This window comes from Micromesistius poutassou (assembly GCF_964030765.1).
Source record: "Micromesistius poutassou genome assembly, chromosome: 6".
Classification (NCBI taxonomy): domain Eukaryota; kingdom Metazoa; phylum Chordata; class Actinopteri; order Gadiformes; family Gadidae; genus Micromesistius; species Micromesistius poutassou.
Window position 1 is genome coordinate 4,902,592 of NC_140276.1, and position 16,404 is coordinate 4,918,995.

At 43.1% G+C, this 16,404-nt stretch overlaps 2 protein-coding genes across 2 annotated transcripts; one reads left to right on the forward strand and one right to left on the reverse strand.

Annotated features, from left to right (window-relative positions):
* Nucleotides 1-1,107: 1,107 nt before the first annotated feature.
* On the reverse strand, nucleotides 1,108-4,023 carry nsdhl (NAD(P) dependent 3-beta-hydroxysteroid dehydrogenase NSDHL). The gene is made up of 8 exons (XM_084469333.1): nucleotides 3,950-4,023; nucleotides 3,745-3,826; nucleotides 3,487-3,648; nucleotides 3,147-3,293; nucleotides 2,816-2,944; nucleotides 2,547-2,689; nucleotides 2,208-2,310; nucleotides 1,108-1,983 (listed from the first exon to the last, which is right to left on the reverse strand). Exons 2-8 carry the CDS (start codon nucleotides 3,763-3,765, stop codon nucleotides 1,648-1,650), a joined length of 1,041 nt encoding a protein of 346 aa, XP_084325459.1. The 5' UTR covers nucleotides 3,766-3,826; nucleotides 3,950-4,023; the 3' UTR covers nucleotides 1,108-1,647.
* A 9,136-nt stretch (nucleotides 4,024-13,159) lies between these two features.
* Nucleotides 13,160-16,324, forward strand: LOC311344763 (uncharacterized protein; the record flags this gene model as incomplete). The annotated part of the gene is made up of 10 exons (XM_084469108.1): nucleotides 13,160-13,221; nucleotides 13,309-13,356; nucleotides 13,469-13,543; nucleotides 13,686-13,751; nucleotides 14,549-14,600; nucleotides 14,713-14,763; nucleotides 14,879-14,923; nucleotides 15,003-15,067; nucleotides 15,309-15,381; nucleotides 15,678-16,324. Exon 10 carries the CDS (start codon nucleotides 15,914-15,916, stop codon nucleotides 16,322-16,324), a length of 411 nt encoding a protein of 136 aa, XP_084325234.1. The 5' UTR covers nucleotides 13,160-13,221; nucleotides 13,309-13,356; nucleotides 13,469-13,543; nucleotides 13,686-13,751; nucleotides 14,549-14,600; nucleotides 14,713-14,763; nucleotides 14,879-14,923; nucleotides 15,003-15,067; nucleotides 15,309-15,381; nucleotides 15,678-15,913.
* Between the last annotated feature and the right edge of the window lie 80 nt (nucleotides 16,325-16,404).

The following is a 16,404-nucleotide window of genomic DNA, read 5'->3' on the forward strand; positions in this document are numbered from 1 at the left end:
TTGTGGTGACTCTAAGGAAGTTGGGACAGCTGACCACAGCATAAGGGTTAACATTTTGATTGACTTTGAGGAGGAAGGTGGGACAGCTGACCAGAGCACATGGGTTAACATTTTGACGACATCGCTCACTTGTGGTGGCTGAATCAAGCACAAAGGTCAATGAACTCTCTCTGGGGAAAGGCAGGATGGCAAGACAATACACGAAAGGAAAGAACAAGGCCTGAGTTATAAACATGTAGATTTTTCCATCACATACCACTCCATGTATTTTAATGGAGGTTAACTGCAGCCTGTGTATAGATTATTTGCACAAAGACATGTCTTAACCTATATTGTTTTGTTTATTGTAGGCTTTATGAATTTAATAACTTAAACCGCTATTCCAACTCTGATTCCAACTTTAATTCAGATGTAATTACTCAAATACTTAAATCTTTATTGGGATCAACAAAAAAAATACAATAATTGCCAGAGCTTCAAAATAAGACAACACATTGGTGTTACTTATTGAACTCCTTATTGTTGTACCAGTTTATATATGTGCGTGATAGAGAAGGTTTATGTTACAGTTGGTATAATTTCCATATGTACATACCAACTTTGTATATGCAAACTGAAATATTCTAACCTATTCCATTTTCAGGGTCACAGCTAAACTAATCCTCTCCAAAAACAGTTAGGTTGTGATTAATGACAACGTCTAAATAATAAATACATTTTGATTTGCAAGAGGGGTGGAGATGAGGCAGGTAAGGAGGAAACTACCAACACTGAAAGCCTAGTTTCACTCTAGCAATGGCACAGGCTGGGATGGACAGATACGTAGTTCTACCCCCCCCCCCCCCTCTCTCAAGCCAGGAACCAGTCGGACAGCCCTGCTTTGCGATTCCTGACTGAAAGAGTGATTCATTAGGGTGCAACTGGCTAACTTTTGAAGCGGGAATGCGAGTTATGCGACACCACACCAAAACAGAGACAGAATGACAAACCAGCCTGCATTCTTTGCCAAACCACTGTGGCATGCGAGTCTACGTCGAAGAGTACACTGGAATTGGAACACCTAAAGGACTGTGTGTTGTGTTAAGAGATGGAATGTGGAAAGGTAAGTCTGATAGTAGCATTTTTATTGGCCCAACCCCTCATTTTATTCCATGACGATCATCAGCAGAGGTGATCAGCATTTTGCATACATCTTTCACATAAAACGTTTACAACAGCTCTGTCCAATGAAATAATACATGCCATATTATTCAATCCAATGTCACATAAGTGAATGTATGGATTGAATATGTGAATTGTTATAAGGCAGACAATAGTGGCATCAATCATTTGTGCCAAGATTGACGTGTACTTGTCACACAAAAAACTGTCTGGGGCTGATTGCTGCCATCTGCTGGTCACACAACCACAAGACACAGTGGCACTCAGTGCTATGAGGTCATTCATGATATAGACACAAAAAGAGAACAAACTAAACAATGAAACAACTTAGCTCTCAAACAATCAAACAATTAAACTCTCCAGCTCAACAAACACTTTTAAATCTTTTTGGGGGAATTTACAGTTTTTACAGCATCGTCAACCCATGTGGGCGTGTACGTCCACAACATCACCACTCATCAGACCCCAACCCAAACCGAGCCACCACTAGGGGGCGCCGTGTCTGAGGTGAGGGTAGCTCCCCACCGTTCGGGCGATGCCCTCCGTCAGGCTGACCAGCGGCTTGTAGCCCATGTCCCGCTTGGCGCCCTCGCAGCTGTAGTAGTGGTGGGTGCCTGCCAGGGCCACCCTCATGGGCGTGAAGGTGGGCTTGAAGGACACCAGGGGGCGCAGGAGCAAGGCCAGCAGCCAGAGCAGCATGGCCAGGCCGTACACCAGCATGTAGGGGAGGTGGTAGCGCGGCGCGGCGTAGCCCAGCCCCACCAGCACCTTGGACATGAAGTCCCAGAACCGGATGGGCTCGTCGTTTGTAATGTGGTAAGGCTGAAACAAAAAAAAGTTACATTTGTGTTAACTGGGCCCAGACACCAGTGTGTGTGTGTGTGTTTGTGCACATACATATCTACATAAACATAAAAATATGTTTTATGTACGATATATAGTGATGAACATTCATCAGCCTGTTACTGAGAAATATAAAGAGACGGTCCAATTCACGACTTAAAGGAAGAATGTGCCTACACCTTCATGTTTCGATGCTCACTCACCTTCCCACACAAGGGCGACTCTGGTCTCAGGTGCTCCGCTGCCAGGATGTGGCCGTGAACTACATTCTCCACAAAGGTAAAATCGACCAGATTGGTTCCATCACTGGGGGAGAGAGACAGGGAGACAAAGAGTGAAAAAGAGTGAGAAGGAGACCGAAAGACACAGACAAAGGACACAGGAAAGGAGATGGACAGCTAATGTGATTGAGACAGAGACACAGACACAGACAGAGAGAGATAGAACACACAACCAGTAGGTGCGATCAACAGAAGAGGATCATGGCCTGAGGAATGAAATTGTGTTTATGGGCTCATCCATGCCACCCCCCCCCCCCTTACCCAATGATGAACTTCATCTTCCCCCTGCGAGCAGTGTCCACCAGGATGGGCACCAGCTGTGGGTCCCGGGGCCCAAAGATGCCATGAGGCCGGATAGCGACAGTGAGTAGGCCCCCTTCTTTGTCACATGCCTGTAGGACCAACTACAACAAAAACACAACCACTGCTCAGAGAAATGGAACTGTTTCATAAACACAAATACACACCATTGATTGAATGATTTTTTTTTCGCAAAGCACCATTCATGGTTTACAGTGATCGCCTCTGACCTTCTCCTGCTGAATCTTGGTCTCTGTGTAGTAGTCCATAGGCTTTGCGGCGTACGGAATATCTTCTGTCCCATTCTTTATGTCTGCGCCCTCATATACAACACTGGCGCTGCTTGTCAAAACCAGTTTCTGGGAGAATAAAAATACGTAGTACATAAATGGTTAATAAAAACCAGCCCTGGCGCCGAGAAGTATTTAACTTCTGGGCTTAATAAAGTACTATCTTATGGGATCTGATCTCATTCATTCTTTTTGACTTGCAGGTGAAAGGTACTTTTCTAATACAGGGCAACAAAATACATATTTTTACGGTGCCAACATATGGTCTCACCTGGACTCCCAACTCAGTGCAGGCCTGGATCACAGTGCGCGTGCCCTGGACATTGACCCGCTGGAACAGAGCCCGGTCGTCACTGGCCGGAGCTGGGGAGGCACAGTGAAATACCAGGGGCACGTCTTTCAGAGCGGGCAGGAGGGCCTGGGACATAGACAAACAGGGCACAGCGGAGGGGGAGGGTAGATACACTGTGAATAATCTGTCCTTCATTAATTGACACCTAATTGACGCCAATGACACCTGTCACCCGAGCTCTCTGTAGAATGCAGTGGCGAACATGACATACGACATGGCACATGTGATCCAAGCATCGCACAAAAGTGGGAAAACCTGCCTCTTTGTCGCAGAGGTCTCCTTGATAGAAGGTGACACCAGGCAGTTCGTAACTCTGGCGGATATCGAATACAGCCACGGAGTAGCCCCGCTCCAGAAGCTTCTCCACCAGGTGTCGGCCAAGGAACCCGGAGCCACCTATGACTGCACAACGCTTACTGCTCTGTGAAGTACACACGTATACACGATAAACAGGGTAAAACAGAGTAGGCCCAGGTACTTTGAATTGTAGTATTGGAGTGGGATAGTGTTAACATACCGGTCGAACGCGTGTGGCCATTATGAGATGTCAAAGTGAGCAGATGTGTAGAAAGTACACTATCCGGACTTTTCAGGTACACCTGCATAATATAAAGGTTCTTACATTTCCCTTTAGACATATAGGCAGACATGAACTACGTGCATAATTATATCATTTTAATAAACTACATTACCGGTATTACACAATCATTTTAACTACTTACCTAAAGTCGATGCCTGAAGTTTATGCAGTATCTGCGAACAAACGAAGCCCGCTCAGCACCAAAGGTAACATTTTCTCCTAAACCAATAGAATTGACATACGTCAAAGAACGCCATTTGTTCGACCAATGGATAGCCTCGATTGCCGGTCACTCGTCAGCTGTTCGAGAGGCTGGCGCTTGAGCTGTGATTGGGCGACTCGGTCTTGACGCTAGTCGAGGGGCGGAAGAGCAGCTCGATGGACCAATGGCTGGCGGCAACCCCGAATCACAATGTAAAAGGAAGTGAGAGGTGAACCGGTGAAAGCAACGCATTTGGTCAGACCACAGGGTCACACCATACACTCCATGGAATAGACTTTTACATTTTTATTTATTAAATTATTTAAAATAATTGTGTTGCGATAAACAGTATATACACAGGACAACAAATAAAAGAGTAGGAAGAGAAAGGAAAATGCACAAGAATAATTCTTACAACTTGAACTTTATGAGCTCAGAATAGTGGATAGATTCAGTTCAAATTACTTTATGAAAGCAACAGCATATTGGTATTTATTTGTGAACTTATGAATATGTAATAGAGCAACAATGTACATAACTTTAATAGGAATGAATCTTCTCCTGTTCATTGCAACCAGGAAGGCTATAACATTTTTGTAATGAATTGCAAAATCAAAAATGACAAATAACAAATAACAAACAAAACATGTCTCAAGATGTTGTTCATGTTTTGTTTTTTTTGGTTGCAGAAAGTGATAGACAATAAATGCTATTCATTAATTTAAATGACACGTCTTAGACTTAATTTGTGATAAGAGCCTTCTGTGGTATATACCAAAGCATTTAACAATGAATATTTCTACAAATTTTCCCAATAAAATACTGCTGAGGGCACGGAAATAATAACCCTTTGAATCAAATCCCTAATTCGTTTTTTTCCTTACAATGACAGACTTTAACGACTGAAGGCTGACGGAGGCCTGAATGGTCCGTGAGTATAATTAATTTACAGTTGTTCACGTTGTATAATGAAACAGGCCAGTTTAGGGGGTATTGCCTAATTTCATTGTCCGAGACGTGCAATGCAATTCAGCGCGCCAAAGCGTCAGCTTGTTTCATTAAACCAAGTTGTAAAATGACATTTGAACAAGGAAGTCGAGAGCCGGAAACAGAGACAGCTCGCCTTCAAAGTAAAGCTCGCTTTAGAAGTAAAAGTCGTGCGTTTTGAAGCGTGAATTTAATTTAAGGAGAGCCAAACTAAATAAATAAACAAATAGCCTAAATAATTAACAGCTGTATAACAACTGTTATACAGTCTTTTTCTGCCACTTTCCCACAACTGATTGTGAATAAATTGCCAATGGGCGCCAACACTGGAATTATTATAGAGCGCTGTGATTCATGTATGCATGTAATGATTCATTTATATATTCATCAACTTATTTACTTGATTAAGGCTACTTAATATGTTACTTTGGGTGAACGTTAAAGGTTATATATAGTGTTGCGACCTGTGATGAGTCTGACTGGTAGAAAGAGTTGATTTACCTTGACTTTATTGCTCTGTTGTCATGACAATAATGCCACTGGCTATCCAATGTAAAAATCCTTCAAGTTTATTTACCGTTCTCTCTCTTAACTAGGCTACATGAATAAAATTTAAAAATATATATTTTTGGTGGATTATCCTCTGGCCTGTATAATAACAAAATTAATGCAGTGGTAAGTAAAGAGCAATACAACAAAAACAGACACGCCGTGCTTTCGCAACTTTATTTGGGAGGTGACTAGCCTTTATTTAAATAGACTCATTTGTCACGTATTAAGTAGTAATAATCATTATTATTGCTTTTTCATATTTTTCAGACCTTATACATATTTACATCCTGGTTTTATATATATATAGTGGTGGGCATATTATTTTTTTTTAATCTAGATTAATCTTGGAATTAATCTAGATTAATCTAGATTAAAATGGCTCATTTGAATTCTGCCGAAGGCATTCTTAATATGTGTGTGCTACCTAAATAAGGACATGTTATTTTAATTCAGATTTAACATTAATTCCATGTTGTTACTTTTCAATATCAGTCATTAGGCTAAATAAAGTCACGTTTGGCAATTAGCGGAGTCCAAGTAACCTATTCTCGCAATATACTTGAGAGAGGGGGACTTGAGAGAGTTGGTGAGGAAGAACGAAGAAGATGGCGGCGCTCGGCGAGGTCCCATGCTGACGAAGATTTCGGTATGATAGATCAGTTGAATAACAGTTTAGCTCTTAGTTATTGCGTGTGCGACATGTTTTAATCTGAGCTACGGAACAGTTACGGCTGGAGTGGCATGTGGAGGAGCGGAAGACTCCACGCCATCAGCGCTGAAGATTCATCCGGGGTCGTATTATTAACAAGTATAGTTCGCGTAGTGCGAGGCGACCGTCCTCGCTAGGTAGTGCAAAGTGTTGACTATTCAGTTATATTACTAGCCCGTCGCCAACGTTGGAAGCTTGTCACGCCAAAGAACGAAGAGCCAGCCAGTTCACTGCTACAGACCGGGACGTGTCTGTGGCTCCTGCTCTGTCCCTCTCCCGCCATTGATGCACGGTGCGGTGGGTGAGTAAATAGGCTACCCTGCTGCCACACATGGCTATCATTCGGACAGCAACGCACTCGTGATGGACATGTCTAATTGGTGAACGGTCGGCACACACGTAACGTGGACAATCCGAACCAAAAGGAACATTGAACCGAGAGTGGACATATTGTTATTGAGTGTTATTATGTGTATGGTGCAAAACCGTTTCTGAAGTTACAATTTACATACTTGTTACTGTTGTGTAATAGTGATAGTGTTGTTAAGCCAAACCGTGAAAGTGTTATTGAGCCACTCTGGTGAAGTGGATGTTGATGTAGGTTTTGAACATTATATGGTGGTTACAGGTTGATAGGGAAGCTATTCCTCTATGCTTTACATTTTATATATATATATGTTTATTTCTATTTTTCATTTACTTTTCTATTTTACTTAGCATAAGAAAACTAGTATAATAAATAACCACTCATTTTTCAACTTTTACACTATTGCTTTTATTGTGGAGTTTTTCTTCTCTGAAGTAGGGGCGTCTCACCCTCTGTCCTTAAAGTGTAGTAGTTATACAGGGTAAGTCACACACACAGCTACTTACTGGTATTCTATTCTTTAGGTCTTCACTGTGACAGGTCTAAATTCTGAAGCCTAAGCTATTGTACTTCAACTGAGCAGGCAGAGTAGACACAAGACTAATAGGCCTGGGGGTTAGGGACCTAGATCCTCTGATTTCCAGCCATTCAGGGAAGAGTGATTTACCCCTACTAAGTTCTCTGAAAAGCTCTTTGAGGTATCTTTTTGCCATCTTTCTCTCTTGTTCAAATGTTTGGAATCACATAAAAATGTTCTTGTTCATTTTGATGCCCTGGCTGTAATTTTAGGTTAAGTATTGAGTAAGTAAATGAAACCAAATAGCAGAGTATCCACATTAATTGCCTTAAAAAATAACAGTAATAAATGCTGCCCACCAGCTTTCAAATTACAATGCTGCCACTAGTGGCTTTGTATCAATTTTATTCACATAATTATCCCTCCCTGCTATTTTGTAGTTCACCAAAACACCCTGAAACAATTTGAGTCTCACATTCTTATGCCACCATACGCCACAAACAGTGCAAGCAGGCCAATGGCAACCAAGCGCGCAGTCCTCCCTTCCTCACTTAAAAAACCACCAGCCGCCACTGGTATGAACTACATCCAGAACCAGAATTTGACAACATCCAAAATATGTTTTGAGTGACATGAATGAAAATCCTACAGGTGCTGCAATGAGAGTAACATATTCTGTACTCTTCTTCTGAAATGTTCCTGCAGGTTACAAGCAGAATCCGTTTGTGGTACGGCCCAGTTACCATAACTGGGCACCATGGATTGGTCCCCACACAAGAGGCTCCAGTGTGGTGTCACAGAACACTGCAAAATCCACACACCAAGGAACCCAGTTGAAGAATCCGACCTCTTAATTACAGAGGACCGGCTCACTGACGAGATTCTGGAACTGAAGGTATTTGCACACTGTGGAGTATTTGTATGGTTTTTCTCATTGTTAAATCTATCAGGGCTGTAATATTTGCTATTCAACATCATAGGTGGAAGCTGTGCGAAGTCTCTGCAAGGGGTGTGGCATAGACTCCAAGGGCTCCAGGATGGACCTTATTATGAGGCTCCGCAAAGAAATGCAGAACCGGTCAGCATATGACAAAGTGTTTGCAAAGGTCTGGGGGGCTTCTGGTGAGTTGATTTATATTCAAAAGTGTTTGCATCAGTAATAACTTTCAGACTTCACTACATTTCATTGTAATGGTTACTCATAGCGGGTACGATAACTTTCTTTTACCAGGTGGATGTGCTGTGGTCACATGCCCTTGTGCTGTTGTTTATGGAGTTAAATTCAACCTAAGGGCTGAGAGCCCAAGAGATTGTGCTGATCTGCTGCTATCAATGAAGCATTTCCCCAATGTGACCTTGTATGATTTTGCAAGGGGACTGGCAACACATACATACAAACATAAGAGAGCCATAGTCCTCGCCCTTTAGCCCTCATGAGGGGAGACTGCTGGATCCTACTGATGACAACATCAGATTGGCCTCTGCAAAGAAAGTGAAAGTCAGCTTGCCTTGGCTAACTTCAAAGAAGCCAGTACCTGATGAAAATGGCCACCCTATTACAGGGTCATCAGAGCATTATGCTCTTTATGACCGCTTTCATGAGGAACACCAAAGACCCAAAGGATGTTCTGCGCAAGGTAGAGCTTGTGCCTGAGTTACGTGGCTGGGCCAATAGCCAGTGTGCCGAGCAGCTCTTCAGTGGATTGAGGAAGAACAACCACTTCTTAGACATGATGAGTCTATCGTCCCATATTTTTTTAATGAAGAACATTTTGCACCACTACAACAACAGATGCAATGCCAAAACAAAAGAGAACATGAAGAAAACATTGGGGAGTGCACTGCAAATCCAGTTGAACTCCAGTGGGCAGACGGTTTTAGGTATGTACGTGCACAGTATAGTTGTGACATTCGGATTTCAAACTGGTATTGTCTTGTAAAGCCATCTCCTGCAATAAAAAGGCTTTATTAATCCAATGTATGGAAATTCCTAGCAGTAATTGTTTGTTTTGGTTAACACGTACTGTTTAGAATGTCAAATGTCATAATCTTAATTGTTTCCCTTGCCTGCTGACAGCATCAGCAGCCACTGCTGCATCTTGCACAGCTGCCCAGTCTGTAAACACTGCAGCAGCCTCTGTTGTGACACAATCCGTGGCACCCCCTGCGAACCAGGCCACTGCCATCATCCCACCACTGACCACCGGTACGAACCAGGCCGCTGCCATCATCCCACCACCGACCACCGGTACGAACCAGGCCGCTGCCATCATCCCACCACCGACCACCGGTACGAACCAGGCCGCTGCCATCATCCCACCACCGACCACCGGTACGAACCAGGCCGCTGCCATCGTCCCACCACCGACCACCGGTACGAACCAGGCCGCTGCCATCATCCCACCACCGACCCCTGCTGTCAACGTAGCCCCTACAATTAACGTAGAAGCTTCTGGCATGAGTGCAACAATAGCAGTGGAAGCTCCAGCTACAACCACAACAGGTATTCCAGAGATCATCACAGTACAAAAATGTAGCACCTAATACTACACTATCTAATGCACTAAAATATAATGTTGTACAACTTGTAACATTATTTACTACAGGGATGCAAACAGCGCGCTTTTCGGCTGCTGCCGCTTTTTTCACGGCTGTTTGGGTGACTTGTGTGAATCGTGTTGATCCGATGAGTTTTTTTGTTGTTTTTTGGGGGGGGGGGGGGGGTTCTGGGAGGGTCTGAGGGTCTGATTATAATTTCATCAACAGTAATTCTGTATTGCATCAACGGTAGATGCAATACACAGGGATGCAAACAGCGCGCTTTTCGGCGGCTGCCGATTTTTTCACGGCTGTTTGGGTGACTTGTGTGAATCGTGTAGATCCGATGAGTTTTTTTGTTGTTTTTTTTTGGGGGGGGGGGGGTCTGGGAGGGTCTGAGGGTCTGATTATAATTTCATCAACAGTAATTCTGTATTGCATCAACGGTAGATGCAATACAGAATTACTGTTGATGAAATTATAATCAGACCCTCAGACGCGGCGCCAAACTCCAGGGTCAGACTATGTGAAAATCCTTGCAGCGCGAGATACAGGTGCGCGCGCCCTGCCGAAACAACTGGCTTCGCGTGCGCAGCGTTCTGATTTACTGTTTTCTCATAGACTGTATCTATGCATTTACTTATTTGGTAGATGATCTACCAATCACGGAGGGGGGGAGGGGGGGGTATTATCGATAATAGAAAATGCGGATCATTTTCTTTCTCGTGTGTCTCGTTTTTCGCCTGTGCCTAAAACCGCCACTGCTTATAATGCTAAAGCCCAGTTCAGACCAAAGATTTGCGACGCAACTGCTTGCAACTCGCAACTCCTTGCGACGAGACGGGCTGAGACGTTCTAAAAACGGGGCAGTTCACACTGCTGCACCGGGCGGCGATTATTTTTATTTTGGTTGAGAGTAGGCTAGAGTTGCTGTGTTTCGCCATTCTCCACTACTTCTGCATTGTAGTAATTCGCTGGAGCTTAGTTTGTTTAGATCCCGCTAGTTGGATACATTGCATTCTTTCGTAGTGGCGACTTCTCTACTGCAAGGGAAGCTCGGCTTCACCTAAAATTTCGAAAATTAAATGGTCAGATATATACTGTTGTGTTAACATTTCATTGATTAAAAATGCGTTAGAACACGTCCATCTCGAAGACGAGTCCGTTCAGAATCAGCTGCTTATCGCAGGTCGACTGACTCGATTTCCTTCTCATACACTTACGTGTTTAATTTGCGTGTGTTTAGACAGATGGGCGCGCACACACACGCGCACCAAGCATCACCCGCATTCATTCATTCTATTAAATACTCACTCGCGGTAAAACTATGTTTTTTCTCACGATCAAATACTCATCAATCCTAAAAGTAATGGGCTTGTACACGATGTCTGGGTCAAGAACATATGTGTTTGCTGTACGGTGTTTGCAGATGCATTGATTTAAAAGTAGGCTACAACTTACCGCTGTATCAGCTGTTCTTTCCCAAATAACTTAACCAATCATTTACCCTAAAACTAGATTTTGTTTTGGAAGCCTGGAATATACTTTGCTCGAATGTATTATTGTTATTATTATTATTATTATTTTAACGGATGGCATAGCCTACTATACTTCATTCATGTTCATTCATGCAGGGAAAAAAAATGTTTCCACAATCCACACGCTATTTCTATGCAGTTTCACACGTATGAATAATCTTTGACATCATAATATTTAACATGCCAGTGTAGTGGTGCCTGGTTGCTGCGGGGGAAAATCAGCTTTGCGCCGGGTGCAAACTAGCAACGACACATGCGTCGGTGTAGAAAGTCAATTGCGCCGGGCGCAGGACAGGGCCCTTCTTCTGTTTGGCGCACATGGCTAATTTGCATACGCGCACAGGACTGTCGGAATGGGAACATGTCGGACTGGCAGCATTACGGGGGCGCGATTACGGGCTGGCGGAGTTACATTTAAAAATCGTGTTAAAGTAAAAATAAATGAGAAAAGCGGAATCAATTTGTGGCGCTCGTTGTTCAATCTGTGGCGCAGCGCCACACATTGGCCTATGTGTGGGAAACACTGGAGTGGGCTTATCTTATCAACAGGCGGCACTGCTTTTTTAAGGATACTAAAATCATTGAATACATTTTAATTGAGTCAAATAGATTGCTGAAGGTGGCGCAGGGCACATTGAGGAAAGGGGGCTGAGTGAACTACTTTGCTCTCCGTTATGATACAGAAAGTCTAGGGTGATCAGATGTCCCGCGTTATGCTACAGTATGGCTAAAATATTCAACTCTTCATTTGCAGAATGAGAGAATTTGATGAGAGTGGGGCACTTACTGTGCAATAAGTGGATAAAGGATGTAAAACCAGTTGGAAGTGGCCTTGGCTAAAAGTTGAAACTGCAATTGAGGTCAAGGCAGTCAAACGCAATTTCAAACTATCAGACTTTTTTTTAAAAATTGAAAAAAAGGGATATGCTAAATGCACTCTCTGCGTTAAAGAGATAAATTATGGTTCCAGAGGGCTGCATGCCCTGTTGGAACACTGCCAGAGCACAATACACACACAGAGAGTGGCCTCCATCGTATCTACCCAAAGTGTGGCCCAGCTCCTCTGTAAGGACAATCCTTTACCAGCTACCAGCCAGAATCAGGCCTCAGCAGCCGAAAAGATCAGGGAAAGTGTAGTACTCCTGATTCCAATGTGCAATCGGATTGCCAATGGAGGTGTGTGTGTGTGTGTGTGTGTGTGTGTGTGTGTGTGTGTGTGTGTGTGTGTGTGTGTGTGTGTGTGTGTGTGTGTGTGTGTGTGTGTGTGTGTGTGTGTGTGTGTGTGTGTGTGTGTGTGTGTTGAAGACTAGTTAAACAAAATTAACGTTTTGTGGATTTTCATTTTAAGAATTTCAGTTTGCACTTTGTCTGTGTATAGGGTGGGCCGGGGATGGCAGAGGTTGGTGGAAATGTCATTATTTGATATTTGCTGCGGGGGCGCGGGCTTCGAAAATCTCTCTCTTTTTTGACCATAGATCTGTTTGCATCCCTGTTACTAAGTCAGTTGCTGGAAAGACATGCTATGGTACAAATTACAAATTGCTACACATTGTTTATTATGCTCCTGTCATTTCTGAAATTGGGCTTCTCTGACCATATTGCAGGAGGTTTTGAGGTTTGCAATCAACACTGTTGTGGAATGAAGCACATATACCACATATGTGCAAGAAGGGAAGTAACGGAGCATGAAATGGACAAAGGACAATTGACATGGGTAAATGTATTTTTTTATTTTTCTTGATTTAGTTCTAATAGGCCTAATATGGCCCACATTAAACAAAGTGAAGTATTTTCTTCATATAATTGAGTTCTAAAGAGGTTTTCTATTGTCGTTTGTTTTTTGCTGTCAAGTATGATATACTGTAGTAGTAAGTACTTAACTGACTGTCATTTTAAAGCTTGATGATGTGTTGGATGACACAGGCGATTTGTAAAGTGGGCACCACAGTTTTAAAAAGGCTGGACTTCCTGTCCCTGGGATTGGACAGAGAAGTGGAGGCAACAGTAAGTACACTTTTAATCACCCAAATATTTGAATTGTTTAGTAAAATGTCTTTGCAATCCATAAAACATTCTGTTGTTTTATTACAGATCGTCAACTGTTGTTTATCACTGGTCATCAAGATTGCCAGGCAAAAGGTGTGTATGGATATTTTTTGTATCATTTCAAGGTACAACTTTCTATCATTGATAGTGCTTATTTATTTTATGTAAACCCAAATAATTTAAACTGGTGTTCTGTGATTTACAGGGAAAGGATGTTCATGCTGTGGATGTTATCCCCACTTGGAGACCTCTCAATGTCGACCCGTTTCTCTCGCTGCCAGTAAGTTCTATGCATGTGTTGTGTACGGCTTAAGTTTGTTAACCCTGTACATAGTGACAGTATCTCGTACTATGGTTGCGTATCTAAAAATATCTTCACATTGAAACTACAAGCTCTTATTGTTGTCATTCGAATGATGCAGGTAGATGCAGCATCTAGAGACGGCATCCTTTTTCCTGTATGGAAACCAGGACACTGAATACTAGGTGTAAGTTTAACAGGCATCATGTCAGAGTTTTTTATAAGAATGTATAAGAAACTTTTCAAATATTGTATATCTACTTTTAGTTTTTAAATTCCAGCCACACATTGTCATGAGAAGTGTAATCTATGTCATGTAAAATAATCTGCTTTGTCACATATGTTCACTTAAAAGTTATGAAAAAGCCATTACAGTGAAGCTGTAATGTACATTTGCAGTAGTACAATGCAGATTCAACCTTTACTTGAAAATTGTATATTTTACAGGTCCTGAAGCCTAAATTTAAGAGGATACGTCTTGATTGCTCCAAGCTTAGTTGCTATGGAGACTGGCATTATTTATCCATGTTCATGTTTCAGTCTAATATTGAGGAACCGTTCATTGTTCCCGTAAATTAATATTCAGTTTGTTTTTGTGTTTTGCATGGTGTTATATTGTTATTATTCATATTGTTATGTTTAGGAACCGTTCAATGTTCCTAGTAGAGTTAAGAATGTTGGCAACCGTTCAATGTTGCTTTTGCTGTGTTCTAAAGAAGCCTGTAGAGTTAATTATGTTATCAACCGTTCAATGTTGGTTCTGCTGTGTTCAAAAAAGCCTTCTGGTGATGTGTTCATTACATTTGTGGTGATCAAGGTAGCACAATCTGGAGTCATACTATGCACACCTGCTCCACTGTTGAAGCCAATTAATTAAGCAAGCTTAAATGGCTTAAAATGTTGACCACAAATGTCACGTCACATCAAAATCATGTGAGGTCTTTAATAGTGTATTTCACCATGCTATCCTTTTGTCTTTAATAGCACCATTGCAGCAAAGATAGTGCCAGGATCCTGGCCATTTGTTTCAAACAAGGTGATGGATTTATATATGCCTTGTGAAATGTGCTATGCATTGGAATAGTACTAAGAAATGTAATTGTATTAAATATAATTGAGTTGTCAATAACTTCTGGCTTTTTTATCAGAATATTCCAGAACAAGCAGGCAGCGTGGACTGTGGCGTGTTCATGCTAATGGTAAGTGATGGGATTGTGCACCTCGGCATCAAACATAATAACATAAGCAGGTGCCAAGAGAAAAGGAGAGATATATGAAAAGAATGTTAACCGTTGTTTATAATATGGATTACAGTATGCACTGTACATGGCACTGGACTGGACCTTCGACTTCACTCAGGTCAGCAATTTAAATCTGAAAATTTTAATGTACAGATTTTAGGATTGAAACTACAAAGACATCTTTCTTCATCTACTAGCATGATATGCCACATATAAGGAGATGGTGGTGCCAGCTTCTGTTAGACAACATTGAACACCAAAGGTATGAACAACTATGGATAACTACGATGTGTTTCTGTGGGGGGGGGCGCTTATAGGAACAGGAAAGGTCCTGTAGTTTGTATTAGTCCCCAGCAAGAGGATTTTGTCAACAATAATAACACTTTGTTTTCCTGTACCAAATGGACTCTTAAACCAAAATATGAACCAAACCATGTGTACCGTCAAACCCCCCTACATGAAAAGCATCTTGCTAATGTCACCCCTTTGACATTTCTACGTAGGAAGAGAAGACGGCTAGAGCCCATGACACATGGAAGAGAGCAGGAGCAGGAGTTGGCAACATGTATTGAGCAGGTCTTTTATTTATTAATCATTTATTTTTTATTTTGTTTGTTTGCATGTGTTTCTTTTTTGGGGGAATATAATATTTATTGAATACATTCAGTGCTCATGCTTTCAGTATTTCTCAAATATTGAGAAATACTGTGCTCCCTCTGACATATCATACCAGAGGGAGCACAGGGTGAAGTGGAAGGTCAAAGGTAAGCTCTGTCTCTCTCTTCTCCTCTGACACACAGCACCCTGACCCCACTAGTTTCAGAATGCCACTGAATAACGTTGTGATTTTATTTACTATTCCCCCCATCCAGAACTTGAGGAAGCCGGCCTGCTCGGCACCACACCCAAACCCCCCCCACCGCCCCGGGACCACCGAAGAAGGGGCAGAGGACCAGCCACTACCACGACTACAAGAAGAAGAACCACCACCGGCAGCAGGAGAACGCCAACACCCGCCCCTCCTCCGCCAGGGTCCCCACGCCCGGCTCCAGCTCCACCCCCACCCACACCCACGCCCCGCTGGCCGGCCGTCGTCTTCAAGACCAAGATGTCCACCAAGCGTGACGTCCCCGCCACCAAGGCTCCGCCCTCCTCCTCCTCCTCCACCGCCGGCGCCGCCACACCACAGAAACGCACGTTCTACGAGGAGGAGTGCTTCCGGGGCGGGGAAGAGAAGGCGGCGAAGAAGAGCAGGAACAAGAAGAACCCCAACCGGCTGAACTGGGGAGCGGCAGCGACGGAGCCGCGCACGTCGCCCTTCAAGTGCGAGTCCTACACCCCGCAGCAGCTGTACGGCGGGCGGGGAAGGAGAAGGGGAAGAGGGCCGGTGGGAAGAAGAAGAGGTCATCTAAAGGCGGCGGCGCAGACATGTACCCCGCCAACGAAAACCTCTTCACCATCAAACAGAGGAAAGGGAAACGCAAGCAGTAGAGCGACACGGTTACCGCTACAGAGCTGAGCTGTTGGTCTTGTCAGCCTGAATTCTGTTGGTTTATATGAACACACACAACACAACACACAGCTGGTTGAAACACTGCA

Excerpts from the sequence above, each read along its gene's own strand:
- nsdhl (XM_084469333.1), bottom strand. The coding sequence starts at position 3,765 with ATGGCCACACGCGTTCGACCG. Across the intron at positions 3,294-3,486 it reads GAGACCTCTGCGACAAAGAG|GCCCTCCTGCCCGCTCTGAA; the intron begins GCAGGTTTTCCC and ends TCTATGTCCCAG. Across the intron at positions 2,690-2,815 it reads CCAAGATTCAGCAGGAGAAG|TTGGTCCTACAGGCATGTGA; the intron begins GTCAGAGGCGAT and ends TTTTTGTTGTAG.